At 35.2% G+C, this 18,304-nt stretch overlaps 1 protein-coding gene across 1 annotated transcript in view; it reads right to left on the reverse strand.

Moving 5' to 3' along the window:
* Positions 1–539: 539 nt before the first annotated feature.
* The window catches only part of LOC130221405 (glypican-6-like), a 96,860-nt gene continuing 79,095 nt past the window's right edge, over positions 540–18,304 (reverse strand). The window contains exons 6-7 of the mRNA XM_056453884.1: positions 8,097–8,272; positions 540–2,469 (exon numbers count right to left, since the gene is read on the reverse strand). Of these exons, the coding sequence (XP_056309859.1) occupies positions 2,270–2,469; positions 8,097–8,272 (376 nt within the window). The 3' untranslated portion in view covers positions 540–2,269. The remainder of the gene's footprint in view (positions 2,470–8,096; positions 8,273–18,304) is intronic.

The following is an 18,304-nucleotide window of genomic DNA, read 5'->3' on the forward strand; positions in this document are numbered from 1 at the left end:
CCAAATGATGTTTAACAGAGCAAGGAAATTTTCACAGTATTTCTGATAATATTTTTTCTTCTGGAGAAAGTCTTATTTGTTTTATTTTGGCTAGAATAAAAGCAGCTTTTAATTTTTTGAAACCCATTTTAAGGTCCATATTATTAGCACCTTTAGGCTATATAATTTTTCGATAGTCTACAGAACAAACCATCTTTATACAATAACTTGCCTAATTGCCCTAACCTGCCTAGTTAACCTAATTAACCTAGTTAAGCCTTTAAATATCACTTTAAGCTGTTTAGAAGTGTCTTGAAAAATATCTAGTCAAATATTATTTACTGTCCTCATAGCAAAGATAAAATAAATCAGTTATGTGTTGAAAATGTGTTGAAAAAATAACAGGGGGGCTAATAATTCAGGGGGCTATATATATATATATATATATATATATATATATATATATATATATATATATATATATATATATATATATATATATATATATATATATACAGTTTTAATAAAAAAATTAAAATAAAAAAAAATAAATGGTTATACACTTTGTTTCGTTAATTTTGTCTTAACTAATATTCCAAAAACATAAAAACATGATGGAAAAAAAGTGACTTTTTAAATTTGAAATAGCACAATAATAACACAACCTCATGGCAATTTGTAACTTTCTGATTTAGTGTTTGTTCGTAACTGTTTTGATTTAGTGTTAGTAAATAGTCTCCCAAATTACGCTTGGGTTTAGGGGCGGGGTTTGTTGCCACGCCTCCTTTTTTTAAATCGTACTTTTTCATACGACTGAACTAGTATGAATTCAGTCGAATTAGCCACTAAACTGACAAAACGTAAAATACTTATCCTCGTGAGATCAGGCTGGTAATAGCAAAAATGTAATAATATGTACTTTGTTGTCAACTAAAGTCTTTAAATTTACAGTAATGCACTATAATAGGGTTATTAATTAAGTTATTACATTTAAATCGAGTAGTTCATTAAAAAAAAAAGAAATTGTCGAATTAATTTAATGGCAGAGCAATAATCTGTTCAGTAAACAACTATTAAAAGCTAAAGTTTACTAAGCATTTATGTATTGTTTTGTGTATAGTTTCACTCAAAGTGTGATGCGAATGAATTCTGCTAGTTTCATGAACTCAGCCCAACGATTCACAATGCAACATTTCTGTAAATATCTGCACATAAAAAGGCTGATCTGGTGAATTACATATAAAGACAGCAAAATAAAAAGAGCATGTATAATAAGGGATGTGCATACACAACTGATTACAATAACGGGTATATAAGTGAGCATAAGTACGGGTTTAACACTGGAGTTTGACGTCTCTAATCTTAAACTAATCTGAAAAATGCACAAAAGTAAAAAGTAAACTGCAGAGGAAAGTCAGGTCCATCCAGATTATATATATATATATGTAAAATAAATTAAGTGTTTGCACTGAAAAGGGCAAAAAAAAAAAAAGAGCTATTTGTTACATATGTGCTTCTGAATAAAAGTTGCTAACTGCTAAAGCCAAAATATATAATTATATTAGAAATATAAATAAATCTTTCTCTGTAAGAAAACATTTAATAACTAAAACCTTTATATATTAGGATATGGATCATTTCTTCCGAATGAATCATCGTTTGGGGAAAACGGGACTAGACGTAACGCTCACCTTATAAATGCAAAATAAAAGTCACCTCGACCAAAGAATAAAAGCATCAGAAGTGTGTGAGGAAAACAAATAAATCACAGTTAAAAACACGTACTCATGACCTCCCCATGCATTCTCACAGTGGTACATAAACGTGTTGACTTATATAGATTTATAATGTTATTTTTTTACTTATTTTTTTTTTTACTGTATCGCATGATGAATTCGGGAGGGGGCGAAACGTAAGAAAAAACACAAACAAAACCACCAGAGCGTGTTCTGTAGTCTCAGTATAAAAGGAAAACAAAAATATATTTTCATATTTTTCCCCTACTGTTTTTTTTTTTTTGCCCGAAGGTGGTCCCATTCACACGGAAGCCACGGTTCATCCCAAAAAAAGATTTATAAATGAGAGCGATTGGCCAAAATTAGCGATTGCACCAAGCATTCTTTGGAACAAGCAGGATGCAAATGTTTGCGCTCACACTTTCTTGCTCTCCTCTTTTTTTTATGGGCTTTTCTTGATCTCTTTTTTTTGTGTAAAAGGTTCAGTCCGGTTGCGGAAAGGCTAACAGCGTCTGTGTGTGTCCATGTGGCTGTGAGCCACTGAGGATCTGCCATTATCTCCAGCAGAGCAGCAGCAGCAGCAGCAGTGCAGGGATGCTCAGTACAGTCACTGAGGGTTTCTGCTGCACTGATCCAGCGGCTGTCGGCGGCTGTGGGTCACTTCTGTCGGCTTCCAGCATCGGCGGTTCTGTGTGAATCACTTCAGGTTCTGTGGTGAAGCCACTGCCACTGCCCGAACCGCTCTCCTCATCACCTGATCAACACACACACACACAACTTTCTTAAAATCACTCCATATCACTGTGCATTTCTGAGTCTGCCTCACATTAGCACATTTGCACCAGACACTTTCTTAAAACCACTTCATATCACTATTAAAACATTGTGCATTTCTAAATGTGTGCATCACACTAGTGAGTGGGCTTGACAAACCACCTGTAGAGAACACACTCTTTCATCTCTCTGACACTATATTCAACACTTGCATCAGTTTTTGTACATTTGCACCAGACACTTTCTTAAAATCACTCCATATCACTATTAAAACATTGTGCATTTCTAAGTGTGCCTCACACTAGTGAGTGGGCTTGACAAACCACCTGTAGAAAACACTCTTTCATCTCTTTGACAGTTTAACTAACATCTGCACAAGTTTTAGCATATTTACACCAGACACTTTCTTAAAATCACTCCATATCTCTATTAAAACATTGTGCATTTCTAAGTGTGCCTCACACTAGTGAGTGGGCTTGACAAACCACCTGTAGAGAACACACTTTTTCATCTCTCTGACACTATATTCAACACTTGCACCAGTTTTTGTACATTTACACCAGACACTTTCTTAAAATCACTCCATATCACTATTAAAACATTGTGCATTTCTGTGTGTGCCTCACACTAGTGAGTGGGCTTGACAAACCACCTGTAGAAAACACTTTCATCTCTTTGACAGTTTAACTAACATCTGCACCAGTTTTTGTACATTTGCACCAGACACTTTCTTAAAATCACTCCATATCACTATTAAAACATTGTGCATTTCTAAGTGCGCCTCACACTAGTGAGTGGGCTTGACAAACCACCTGTAGAAAACACTCTTTCATCTCTTTGACAGTTTAACTAACATCTGCACAAGTTTTAGCACATTTACACCAGACACTTTCTTAAAATCACTCCATATCACTATTAAAACATTGTGCATTTCTAAGTGTGCCTCACTAGTGAGTGGGCTTGACAAACCACCTGCAGAAAACACACTCTTTCATCTCTCTGACACTATATTCAACACTTGCACCAGTTTTTGTACATTTGCACCAGACACTTTCTTACAATCACTCCATATCTCTACAGAAATATTTTGTATTTCTGTGTGCGCCTCACACAGGTGAGTGGGGTTGACAAACCACCTGTAGAAAACACACTCTTTCATCTCTTTGAAACTTTAACTAACATCTGCACAATTTTTTGACACTTTCTTAAAATCACTACTTATTTCTATAAAAACATTGTGCATATCTGAGTGTGCCTCACACAGGTGAGTGGACTTGATAAACCACCTGTAGAAATCCTCTTTTCTCCATATGCAATGGACACTTCAATTAAACTCCATCGTACAAGGACTCAATGAGGAAAACAATGTTTTTACCTGTGAATATACCACACAATCATGTTAAACTTCAACCTGTTTTGCACAATATCTTGCGCAATATTGTATTAGGTTAAGTATTTATAGTATATGTCTAGTTCGTTGTTGGTAGTTAGATTACTGCTTCGATATGGTAGTTATGTATAGGTATAAAATAGCTCTTACATGCAGTGTTGTGTTCGTATTTATGATTATGTTTGTAGCATTGTGGTCCTGCTAGACGTAAAACTGAATGAAAATAAAGCTCAACTTGACTTAACTGGCGATTAAGTACTATTAAAAACAAAGCAAATGTAAATGGAATTTAATAGAACTGTACACATTGTACTTTTCATTAGCTGCAAACAATGAGACCAAACATGTGCTCCATGATGGTGGATGGTGAGTGTGATTTTTATCATGTTGATCCTGGAATGTCATTCCTGTTCAGAATGTAATCCATACCTAATACCTAATCCTAAACCTAACCACAGCTGCAAATTATTTCCAAAATCAGAGGGCATTAATAATTGACTAATAATATTTTACTAGTTATTTTGAAATTTAGTAGTATTTGGTGTAAGTTAAAGATTTTTAGGCAAGTTATTGGACAACAGTGGTTCTGTAGACAACTGAAAAAAATATACAGTTGAAGTCAAAATTATTAGCCCCCCTGAATTATTAGCCCCCCTGATTATTTCTGTTTAACAGAGAGAAGATTTTGTCATCACATTTCTAATCATAATAGTTTTAATAACTCATTTCTAATAACTGATTTGTTTTATCTGATCATGATTAAGGTAAATAACATTTGACTAGATATTTTTCAAGACACTTCTATACAGCTTAAAGTGACATTTAAAGGTTTAACTAGGTTAATTAGGTTAACTAGGCAGATTAGGGTAAGTAGGCAAGTAATTGTATAATGATGGTTTGTTCTGTAGACTATAAATATATATATATATATATATATATATATATATATATATATATATATATATATATATATATATATATATATAGCTTAAAGGGGCTAATAATTTAAAAAAATTAAAAACTTTTTTTTTCTTCTAGCCGAAATAAAACAAATAAGAGTTTCTCCAGAAGAAAAAATATTATCAGACATACTGTGAAAATTTCCTTGCTCTGTTAAACATCATTTGGGAAATATTTAAACAAGAAAAAAAGAAAATCTAAGGGTGTCTAATAATTCTGACTTCAACTGTATATATTGTAAGAGCCATAATTTGATTTAATATATATCATTAATAGTGATCAAATTCATGTACACGTGTTGATATGTTTAGTGTACATTTGTTGACTTCACCCCTACTCCTTTGTTTGTAATGGTTTGCTCCGCCCTTGCTGGACTGTATTTTAAGTTATATTACAACACAGTTTTTGACCGGAGTTTATTGTTATGATGCTTAAAAATTCTGTAAACATCTTTAAATGGAAAGAAACCGAGTTAATTTATTGCCCGACTGATTTTCGAAATTCTGATAGTACATATATTATAGTATAATAATATATAATACTAATAGAATTGAACTTAACACATGTTTTTATTACACCCAAACTGAAAAAAAATAAGACTTTCCCCAAAGGCCAACAATATTATAAGAAATACTGTGAAAATTTCCTTGGTCTGATAAACATCACTTGGGAAATATTTGAAAAAGAATAAAATAATTTCACAGGAGGGCGAATAATTTTGACTTTAACTGTATGTATTCTATATTAAAGCTTTATCTAGTTATTAAAAGGTAAAAAAAAATATGTTTATTTATATTGCGGCTATCATATTTTACATTCAATAAACACAACTGTACCTAAAATTGCACATCTGTAAAGGATTATAACTACTATAACGCAGATCATCTAAAAATAACCCAATCTTTGCTAAAATTAGACAATATCATCCAGTGATCCTCCATTATCATAATTCAGTCTCCTGTTGCTGTGTGTGTCTGTGTGTCTGACAGTAGCGGGTCTCTAGTCTAGACTGTGTGTGTGATGTTTTCAGATTAATGGAGCTGAATGAGGGACGTCTGCATGGCCTCCTTACACAGAATAACACGCCAGAGAGCTGCATTAGAAAGAGCTGGAAATGCGTATGCCAGTCTGGGCTTATTTTTATCTGTGCAATTGAATCTATTTTCATCTATGCATTATTACTTCACGAAAGTCAGATCTAAAGTAGGTCGAAACCGGAAAAAAGTGTCAATAACAGAACATATGGTGCATGTCTTAAATTCTAAAGTGTCTCCTTGAGAAGAAGAGTGGAGCATTCAAGAGCAGCTCAACTCCATGACTTTTTTTTTTTCTAATTTTTAGTTGTTTGAACACCACAATATTGCGTTGTACAACAAAACAAAACAAAAAACAAAACAAAACAAAACAAAACAAAACAAAACAAAACAAAACAAAACAAAACAAAACAAAACAAAACAAAAACAAAAACAAAAACAAAACAAAAAACAAAACAAATGTGCTGGGAATGTTTGCAAGGATGTAACGCATAATAAATCTACATGTCAATTTTCACTTGTAAGATGGCAGGGTAAAGATCTATTGATGAATGTTATTTATTTATATATTTAATATTTAAATTAAATTAAATTAAATTAAATTAAATTAAATTAAATTAAATTAAATTAAATTAAATTAAATTAAATTAAATTTTTTAATTTAATTTATTTTTATTTTATTGCATTGCATTTTTATTTTATTTTATTTCTCATTTTATTTTATTTTTATTTCATTTTATTTTTATTTTATTGCATTGCATTTTTTTATTTTATTTCTCATTTTATTTTATTTTTATTTTATTTCATTTTATTTTATTGCATTGCATTTTTTTTATTTTATTTCTCATTTTATTTTATTTTTATTTCATTTTATTTTTATTTTATTGCATTTATTTATTTTTTTTGCATTTAATTTTTTTATTTTATTGCATTTTATTTAATTTAATTTAATTTAATTTTTAAATTAAATTTAATTTGCATTTTATAAAAGTCATCGGAATATAGTTATGTGAAGCCTCTTATTTTTATATACATTCACCAGCCATTTGTATTAGGTACACCTGTCCAACTGCTCGTTAACACAAATTTCTAATCAGCCAATCACATGGCAGCAACTCAATCCATTTAGGGGTGTAGACATGGTCAACACGAGCAGCTGCAGTTCAAACCGAGCATCAGAATGGGGAAGAAAGGTGATTTAAGTGACTTTGAACATGGCATGGTTGTTGGTGCCAGAGGGGCTGCTTTAAATATTTTAGAAACTGCTGATCTACTGGGATTTTTATACACAACCATCTCTAGTTACAATTGAGAAGAGCATCCTTGAACACACAACATGTCCAACCTTGAGGCAGATGATCTACAGCAGCAGAAGACCACACCGGGTCCCACTCCTGGCAGCTAAGAACAGGAAACTGAGGCTACAATTCACACAGGCTCACCAAAACTGGACAATAGAAGATTAGAGAAACATTGCCTGTTCTGATGAGTCTCGATTTCTGCTGCAATATTTGGATGGTAGGGTCAGAATTTGACATCAACAACATGAAACCATGGATCCATCCAGCCTTGTATCAACGGTTTAGCCTGGTAGTGGTGGTGTAATGTGTGGGGGATATTTTCTTGGCACACTTTGGGCATATTAGTACCAACCTGAGTATTGCTGCTGACCATGTCCATCTCTTTAGGACCACAGTGTAACCATTTCTGATGGCTACTTCCAGCAGGATAACGTGCCATGTCATAATCATCTCAGACTGGTTTCTTGAACATGACAATGAGTTCACTGTACTCAAATGGTCTCCACAGTCACCAGATCTCAATCCAATAGAGCACAATATGGATGTGGTGGAATGGGAGATTCGCATCATGGATGTGCAGCTGACAAATCTGCAGCAACTGTGTGACGCTATAATGTCAATATGGAGCAAAATCTCTGAGGAATATTTCCAGTACCTTGTTGAATTTATGCCATGAAGGATTAAGGCAGTTCTGAAGGCAAAAAGGCGGTCCAACCCATTACTAGTAAGGTGTACCTAATAAAGTGGCCGGTGAGCGTCTAAAATTTTTATTGACATATGAACTAGTAATAAACTGAAGGACATTTTAGTAGGTGTCATCTTTAAATTGTGGTAAAATTATTTTGCTCACATAATAAACTAGCCTCAACCATCCTCATTCATCTATTGTTTTACTGACAGATTTTCTTGTTAAGTGTCTTACTGGAGTCTTGAAAGTAGACGTCTTTGCCGTTGTATGCGTTTCTCAGCTTGTTGGTCATTACTCTGAGGGTCATGATCTGCTGTCGGATGAAAGTGTCTGGTCTTGTGATGTCCACCTCCACCTCTGGGTTATTCAGCTGGTTTGTAAGACCGTCTTTTACCACTTCTGGGAAATATCTGGAAAGCAACAAACACAGACATATGTGAAGGGAAAACTTCATTAAACCTTCACAGCTGGAGTCCAGCAACTTTTTCTGAATCTATGATTTGATATAATCTATATTTGATTACAAACTGCGTGACACAGAAGCGCAAATGCATTCATTTTCAAATACCTCATAAATTAAACAAAAATCATCATTTATTCACACACTTCATGTGACTCGAAATGAAGAGTTGTGTGTGTTATGTGTGTGTGGGTGTAATGTGACTTTTTTGATACAGTGTGTAGTGTAGCAGTTTCTGAATGTAAAAGCTCAGCAAAGATTCGCATATCAAAGTGCAGGTAAATATTTGTCCCCTATAAGACAGAAGTGATTAGAATCGTCTTAAATGAGCGGCCAGTAATTACAGCTCTAGCTCTTTTCTCACAGCCACTAAAATAGCTGGCTTAAGAACCTGATTTCTTTAAATAAACCTGCCTTTCTGAGAGCCTACTCTGCTCTGATTGGTCAGTTGACCCAATATGACCAATCACAACAGACTGGGCCATCTGACCAATTATATAAGAGTAAAACCATCTGACCAATAACAGTAGACTAAACTATCTGACCAATTGCAAAATGCAGGGCTATTTGACCAATCAGAGTAGAGAAGGGTCATGTGACCAATCAGAGCATAGTAGGCCTATTTAACAAATGACAATAGATTGGACTAAGACCAATCACAAAAAAGGAACAGACAATTTGACCAATTAGAGTAGAGTATGGCCATCTGACCAATCAGAGCAGAGTATGGGCATCTGATTAATCACAGTAAACTGGATTATATGACCAATCACAAAAGGCTGGACCGTTTGACCAATCAGAGAAGAGTCTGGCCATCTAACCAATTAGAGCAGAGTAGGACCATCCAAAAAAATCAGAGTAGAGTATGACCATATAACCAATGACAATAGACTGGTCTATATGACCACTAAAGATTGGGCCATTTGACTAATCAGAGATGAGTATGATCCTCTGACCAATCAGAGCAGAGTAGAGTCATCTGATCAATCACAATAGACTAGACTATTTGACCAATTGCAAAAAATTGGGCCATTTGACCCAATAGAGAAGAGTATGACCAATAACACTAGACAGGATTATATGACCAATCACAAAAGACTGGCCCATTTAACCAATGACAATAGACCGGCCTATACTGTAAGACCAATCTTAAAAAAATAGACAATTCTACCAATCAGAGAAGAGTATGGTCATCTGACCAATAAGAGCAGAGTAGGGGTATCTGATTAATCAGAGCATAGTAGGGTCATCTGACCAATCAGATCAGAGTAGTGTCATCTGACCAATCACAATAGACTTGATTATATGTCCAGTCGCACAAGACTGGGCCATTTGACCAAATAGAGCAGAGTATGGCCATCTGACCAATCAAAGTAGAGTAGGGCCCTCTGACCAACCAGAGCATAGTAGGGCCATCTGAACAATCAAAGCAGAGTGAGGGCATCTGATTAATCAGAGCATAGTATGGCAATCTGACCAATCAAAGCATAGTAGGGCCATCTGACCAATCAAAGCATAGTAGGGCCATCTGACCAATCAGAGCAGAGTAGGACCAATCACATTAGACTGGATTATATGACCGATCATAAAAGACTGGGCCATTTGACCAATCAGAGTAGAGAAGGGCCATCTGACAAATCAAAGTAGACTGGATTATATGACTAATCGCACAGGACTGGGCCATTTGACCAATTAGAGCAGAGTAAGGCCATCTGACCAATCAAAGCAGAGTAGGGACATCTGATTAATCAGAGCATAGTAGGGCCATCTGACCAATCAGAGCAGAGTAGGGGCATCTGACCAATCAGAGCAGAGTCTGACCATTGACAGTAGACTGGCCTATAAGACCAATCGCAAAAGAATAGACCAGAGAAGAATATGGCCATCTAACCAATCAAAGCAGAGTATGGTCATCTGACCAATTACAATAAACTGGACCACATGACCAATTGCAAAAGACTGGACCATTTGACCAATCAGAGGAGAGTGTGCTGTCTGACCAATCAGAGCAGAGTATGACCATATAACCAATGATATTAGACTTGTTTCTATGACCAATCACAAAAGACTGGACCATTTGACCAATCAGAGGAGAATATGATCATCTAACCAATCAGAGCAGAATATGACCATCTGACCAATCAGAGCAGAGAAAGGTAATTTGACCAATTACAATAGAGTAGACTATATGACCAATTGCAAAAGACCGGGCCATTTGACCAGTCAAAGCAGAGAATGGCCATCTGACCAATCAGAGCACATCAGACCACTCACAACACAGAAACTGAGAAAGAGTGGATTCTTGAACCAACTGTTTCAGACACTGTGAAAAACTGCTGATGCTGCGTGTGTATTATAAGAAAACAAACACAGTTTTTGACCTTGGATGGATGCAAACTCATTATATAAGGCCTCTGATACTAAATTATGAACCTTTGAAACATCATAATAGGGTCTCTTTAAAGCCAAATGATGTCTGTCCGCATGAGCGAGTGTTGTTGTTGACTCAAGCATGACCCCATCAGAGTGACTCCAGCAGGATCAGCAGCTCACATTCACAAGCCCTGCAGCTTTATATTGTGTTCAGAATCACTTCATTTGCAATATTCACTTGCTCTACGTGCATCAGAAAGTCAGCGTTTTTGCAGCGCCGTATGTGTTGTACAACATGAAATAATGCCAGGCTGCAATCTGCACTTTCACCTTTAGTGTGAAAATCACCTTGGTTGTAAAGGTGCAAAACATTACAACTATACTGGCATTTCTTAAAGGAAATGTCATGCTTGCAAAGCAGCTACTAAATGTGTTAAAGTTAACTCCAGCAAATCAGAAACACTTTACCTATGTCGGAAAAAACACCAGCTGTTTTCTGTCAGTTGTTGACATACTAATAATTGCACTACCATCCAAATGTTTTAGAGAGAAGCATATTCTGTTCAACAAGGCTGCATTCATTTGATCAAATATACAGTAAAACAATAATGAAATAAAAATATATATAAATATATATCAGCTTTGAATCACATAAATAAATGGCACTTACCATGGGCGTCGCTAGACCCAATTGACTGGGGCACGTGCCCCAGTAAAAATCGCCAGTGCCCCAGTAAATGCATCGAGATATGATTTACTTCATATGCAAGTGTATTAATTACGAATGGTAAGGAGCTGCACACTGCTCACACACTGCTCACACACTGCTCTTCTCCTGGTGCGAGTCCCGGTAGTTAACATGCAGGTCCAAAAAACTTGCTGCTCACGTGCCGCTCATGCGCTATAAAACCGGCGTAACAGCCTTTTTTGTTTTGTAAGTCGACAAAACTAAAGTTTAAACAATATGATGGTGATCTTACTAAGCATGCCTCCTGATAGATTTTTTAGTATGAAGCAAAAAGGAGCGATGATGAGACAGGGAGGTAAGACTTAATAAATCTAATTCTCTGCCATGTGTCAAGTCTAAGACAACAGATAATTCTATAAAACATCTCTATTTGTATTCTATTGAATTGTCTTAACATTGTTTTCCAGTTACATTTAAGATTATTTAGAATAATAATTGTATGATACAATAATACTTTTATTTATAATAAATATTTGGTTAGTATTTATCAAATTTTTATATATATATATATATATATATATATATAATATATATATATATATATATATATATATATATATATATTTATTTATTTATTTATTATTTTTTTAATTATTATTATTTTTTTTTTATTAATTAATTTTTTTTAAAAATGTTGAGGGGGGATGGGGGAAGGGGGTGCGTGCCCCAGTAGAGCTTTATAGCAACACTTCTGGCACTTAAACTGGAAAAAAGCTGAATCCCAACACAAATCAATAAAGATAACTTAATTGTTTTCACAAATTTAAGTAAATTGAACATAAAACAATTAAGTCAGCCAAAAAAAAATTAAGAATTGTGTTGCTTTAATTTATCTTAATTAAGTAGTCTGAACAAGCACCAAAAGTATTTTTTTAGTGTAACAATATATATTATATTTCAAAATCTCACTGCTTTTAGTGCATTTTCACATCAAACTGATAGTCTTGATGAACACCGAATACTAATTTCAGAAACTTAAAAAAAATGCCAATCACAAGTAAGAAAAATAATACTATATGACCGAATACATTCTGTTTATTTGCAAGAAATAATTGTAATTTAATAAATTTGTACTATAATATGAAAGTAAATGTAAAAAAAGAAGAGCAAGCAAATTTGGTAATGACATCATTCATTCGTTCATTTTCCTTTGGCTTAGTCTCTATTTCACAGATCACCACAGCAGAATGAACCATCAACTATTCCAGCATGTTTTACACAGTGGTTGCCCTTCCAGCCACAACCTAGTACTGGGAAATGCCTATTCACTCTCACATTCACACACACTCATACACTACGGCCAATTTAGATCATCCAATTCCCCTATAGCGCATGTGTTTGGACTGTGGGGGAAACCGGGGGAAACCCAAGCCAACACGGGGAGAACATGCAAACTCCACACAGAAATGCTAACTGACCCAGCCTGGCCTCGAACCAGCGACCTTAGTGCTGTGAGCCACCGTGCTGCCTATGACATTCAACAACTTTTAATAATGCTATTTAAAGCATGACATAGGGCGTAACGGTGGCACAGTGGGTAGCACAATCGCCTCACAGAACCCTAAATGTATGCTGTATGTAGTTTTTCTGTAATCGGAGACTGTAAGGGTCTGTATGTGTTCATATATGTTGCATTTATTTATTTATTTCATATAATTGCAGACGTTACAGTAGGCTATTTCACACCATCATTGATCTGCAGTTATATCAAATCATCTTGATAGAAAGTTTAGTAATGAGCATTAGTTCATTATAAATACTCAAGTATTTATGTGTATAAAGCGTCTGTTTTGTGAGAAGTGCTTCACATATTATATGTGAATGACCCGGACGGCTTTACTGTGACATTTCCTTGAGTAAAAATTTCGTCATCCGAAACTTATTTCGTCATCTGAAACCGTAGCGTACTGTACCAGTCAGCAAGAATAGGCCATAATTGAACTTTTGACAATTACATTTTCACAGTATTTTGCATCACAGTATACTGATGTGAGAAATTGACCACACCGAAAACCGCCACACACCAATCATGGCTTAGCAACCGTAGCTACGCGCAGGAGGCCTGTCAAGCTTTCGAGCGAGGGAAACAAACCAAAGCGTTGTGCATATGGACTGTCAAATCTGATACCCGGTATACTAAAAGTTTGAATGGGGTGGTGGAGTTTTATTCCCTTTCCAAAACCTAAAACCCAAGGGGAGAAATGCCAGCGTGGATCAAGCTGTGTGAGGGGCGCTAAAAGAGTGGAGTTAAGTTGGTTTTGTTTTGATATTCCTGACACATTCATTGATAGACGACAAGACGAAAAGATCTAAACTGTGTTTCCTGCAAAAATACAAAGCAGGTTTTGTTTCACAGCTGTCTTTTTTTTTTCACACTCGATATTATGAGCACTGCTCCGTTTAAGTCCTCGCCATAGTAGTCATAAAATAGCAATCATATTTCCATCTGTTTCAAGCTAGGAATATTTGAAATGACATATCAACAGAACAAAACAGAGATGTGATCACAATCTGAGCACTTGCGATCAATTCAATACTTCACCTGCTGCTGTTTTACAGTAATTTATAACCCTCATGCCCATGTCAGAGCTACAATTCACAGATGTTTTCATCTGTCTTTTAGAGATTTGATCATTGGTGATGACGTTATATAGGGTTAGTGACTATCTGCTTTTATATTCGGTGTCGGCTTAATATCTGCTGGTAGTGAAAATCTATTTCTTAACTTCTGCTATTTATACTTTAACTTGCATTTCAATTTATTTATTTTTCCACTTAACTGCAGATCAGAATAGAAACTGTATAAAAAGCACACAAACATACTGACAGTAGAGCTGCACGATTCTGGCTAAAATGAGAATCGCATTTTTTTGGGTTAAAATAAAGATCACGATTTTCTTACGATTCTGTAGATATAAAATAAAGGTTAACATGAGTCGGCTATTATTGTTTTTTTCTCAAACATATGGTAAAACAATAATAAAAATATTATGCGTAGGTCTACTGTTTTCTATAAATAACTCTATTCGACTTATAATAATTCCGATGTTGAATTATTATGTTTGAGATGTATGCTTGCAATCTGTCATTGACAACATTACTAGACCATTTATTCACTGGTAAAATGAGACATCCGTCATTATCAGATTCCCTCTTGCATTATATTCAAGGCTAAAGGCTAGAGTAGTTATACTGACACTGTAAACATTTATTTTCATGCACATCTGTGTGTTCGCTATGAAAGAAAAGACATAAAATGCTTGTCTTAATCACAACTCTAAAATGCAATATGATAATTTAAATGATGCGCACGCTTTCGGTTTCATTTTCACTGTTATGTGCTGTTCATACTTTGTGTGCGGCTCTCAAACGATCACTCTGTGCCACAAACTGAATATTATTTACAACTTTATTACCTGTTTTTCACAGCCTATGCAGGTTCTGTTCACTAAAGTAGACGTGCGCGTCTATCATTAAGTAGGGGGGCGCATGCCCGCCCTCTCTGTGGTAACAGCTCACAGTCAGCAGCTCACGTCACGTGTGATTTCCCGGACGCGAATACAACATTATATGAAGACAAAAATTACATTTTTGGGTGAATTATACCATATAAATACAGTCTGTGACTCTTTCAACGTCATTTGGAGGTGTCCATGTCGCTGAGCAATGTATGTGAAACAATGAAAAGACTCGTGCAGCCACCTTTGCTTCTCTCCTGAACTTGAAAATATGATTGGCAGAATCGTAGAAATGCTGGATTAAGATCATCTAGGGGTCGAATCGAGATCACAATCTTTTTTCGATTAATTGTGCAGCTCTAACTGACAGTAATAGGAACTGTACATCGTTATGGGTCAATGATGCTAATATTCGAATAATATGTGGCACATTTTCTATGAATGAATTATGTAGAAGCACCGTCTATGCGTGTTTCCTCATCAGTTAGTAACGCTATATTTCATTGCACAACTAATAGTCTATCAGGCTTTTTGGCTAAAAACAGAAATCATGGTTTAATTTGTTTAATTAGATTATTTTTAAATATCACCTATCTTACTTTGCATGAACTAAGCTGTTGAATGGTCAGCGTATGAGGCAGCTAGGCTAACCTAGCCTAAGTTATTTTTTAATCGGTTGCATATTATGTGGAGAATATACCCCTGTACTGCATACTGCAGATACTTTTTTTGTCTGGTTTTCTCAGATATCTCACTTTTTCGCCAAAAAATGACTAATTATATCCCTGGTAATGTCTGACACCAGCGCATACATATTGTAATAGAGAAGCCAGGCACGAAAGCTTGACAGGCGTAGCAACAGTAACTAAAGAGGGCGTGGCTTAGCGAAGGGTCAATTATACTCACAAATCTATTTTCCCAGAGCCAAAAAAACAGGAATGCAATTTGGTGAAGTCTGTGATTTGCACTGAATTATTTGCATGTATAATCTGCTTCATTTAGCCTCTTTATCCGAGCGCAGTATAAACACATGTTGCAGCACTATGCATGCGCCGAACTCTATTGAGATCTAATCTTCTAATAAGCGCTTTAGCAAGAGGTAATTGTTTGTGCCTAATTAATATTTCAGGTGGCGCTTTGTTGGGGGAAAAAAAGAAACTTGTTGAACGCTCCCAGGTTGCGCCATCGCAAAATGCGCTCCTATTCAAATGCAAACCGTGCGCTTTTTAAGCAGCAATTAAGCAATAATGAGGCCGTTGTACTCCATAGAGACCAGATCTGACTAATATTAATAGACAAAAAATTATCATAACATGCATTTCAACTCACACAAGTCTCATCATCTGTGTTAATTTGTCTTCTTGGTGCTCAAAAAAAATCTCTTCACACAGCACGGGTCATTTACATGATGAGGCTGCTTGGAGAGAAAATGAAACATGTCTTATATTGCACCATCTGCTGATATTACGACTTGTGGAGCGCTGAAAAGGCGGATGGGTTTTCTGCCAAAGCGTCTGGCGGATTGTCAAAGACGGGCAGACGGAGTGACAGACATCACGGCGTGTTCATTATAGACGCCCAGGAAAAGACATAGACTAAAGGGATGAGCTACTGTAAAAAATCAGCTCTGTCAATTCATTCAAAGAGAATAAATGATAGAGCTTTAGAAAAATAAATAAATAAAAGAGACTTTAAGTTATTATCGCTGCTCTGGATTTTTTCTTTCAATACTCTGTCATGAATTTTGATGATCTTTTTTGATTCATTTTAATTCATTCACGCATTTCTCTTCGGCTTAGTCTCTATTTCAGAGGTTGCCACAGTGGAATGAACCGCCAGCTATTCCACCATATGTTTTATGCAGCAAATGCCCTTCTAGCTGCAACCCAGTCCTGGGAAACACCCATACACCATACCTGTCAATCCTTCCATTTTTCCCGGGATTCTCCCGTATTTTACAGTTCTATCCCGCTATTATCTGTATCAGATAGTATCGAAGCCCCATAAGATTACAATGAAAGAAATTTTTAAATGCCAAAAAATTCTGAAATTGTCATACATTATAAGATTTTTTTCATTATTGATCATACATCGTACAGAGGTCAAAATTATCGTACCAATACGATAATTATTGTACGTCTGGCAACACTTAAATTAATTTATATCAGTTTAATATATCAGTTTAATTAATTAAAAATGTTTTTTTTTCTGAATTAAAGTACTATTTTTTTTATTGACACAATTAAGTGAACAAACAAAAAATGTATTGTTAATATTGTTAATGTTAAACTTCTTTATGACTAATAGTGCAATCAATGTGTTAAGATTAAATGCTTAAAGGAGTGGCACAGTGGCTGAGTAGTTAGCACTGTCGCCTCACAGCAAGGTCGCTGTTTCAACACATCTGAAAATAAAATAGTTTGAATTTTTTAATAATAAATGAATTTTGTTTTTGTTTTTATATACAGCTGGGGAAATAAGTATTCCACATGTCATGTTTTTTTCTGTGACTAATATTTCTAAAGGAGCTGTTAATATAGAATTGAATTGAACTCGTCTATCAAATCTTACACACCTGAAATTTGCCTATAGCACTGTTGCTCTTATAGTTGTGTAAATTGCTTCCTTGTCCTTATTTGTAAGTAGCTTTGGATTAAAGCGTCTGCTAAATGACTAAATGTAAATGTGAACCAGATTTTTGTAAAAACCCAAACAATACAAACAAAAAAAATCTGAAATTTTTTTATGGTTAATAACAACCGAATGACACAAAAAAAAGTGCTGAACTACTGAAATGTGTTTAATACTTTATATAAAAGGCTATAAAAACAGCTTAAAGACGCCTCTCATATGGAGAATGAAGTCTCATGCATTGCTCAGGTGTGAGTTTCTCACAGAATTCAACAGAGTGTCAAAATCTTGATGGTTCTGTGGGTCTCGTCTATCAAATCTGAGCTTTATTTTATATTTTCTATTGGATTCGGATCAGGTGATCGGCTGGGCCATTCTACAGCTTGATTTTCTTTCACTGAAAGCATCTGAGAGTCTCCTTGGCTGTGTTTTGGATCATTGTCTTGCTGAAATGTCCACCCTGGTTTCATCTTCATCCTCCTGCTAATGTAGATGTTGGACTGATGCGGTTGATATTCATTTAGACTGAGGAAAAGCAGAGGGTTGCTGAAGAACTACTTAGAGATTTCAGCTGCTGTCTGGGCTTTCCATATTTTTCTATACCGTCCTTTCTTCATGTGTTTAATTTCATTTACAAAGAACTTCATTTGTATTCATGTTAGTATTCATGTTAGTATTCTTTGCATGTATGGATTTCTTTGGTTGTTACCAACATCCAAAGTAAATTTTAAGTCAACAGCAGCTTTAGCAAAATGTTTCCTGAGAAAAATGG

This window comes from Danio aesculapii, chromosome 1, assembly GCF_903798145.1.
Source record: "Danio aesculapii chromosome 1, fDanAes4.1, whole genome shotgun sequence".
In the NCBI taxonomy this organism is placed as follows: domain Eukaryota; kingdom Metazoa; phylum Chordata; class Actinopteri; order Cypriniformes; family Danionidae; genus Danio; species Danio aesculapii.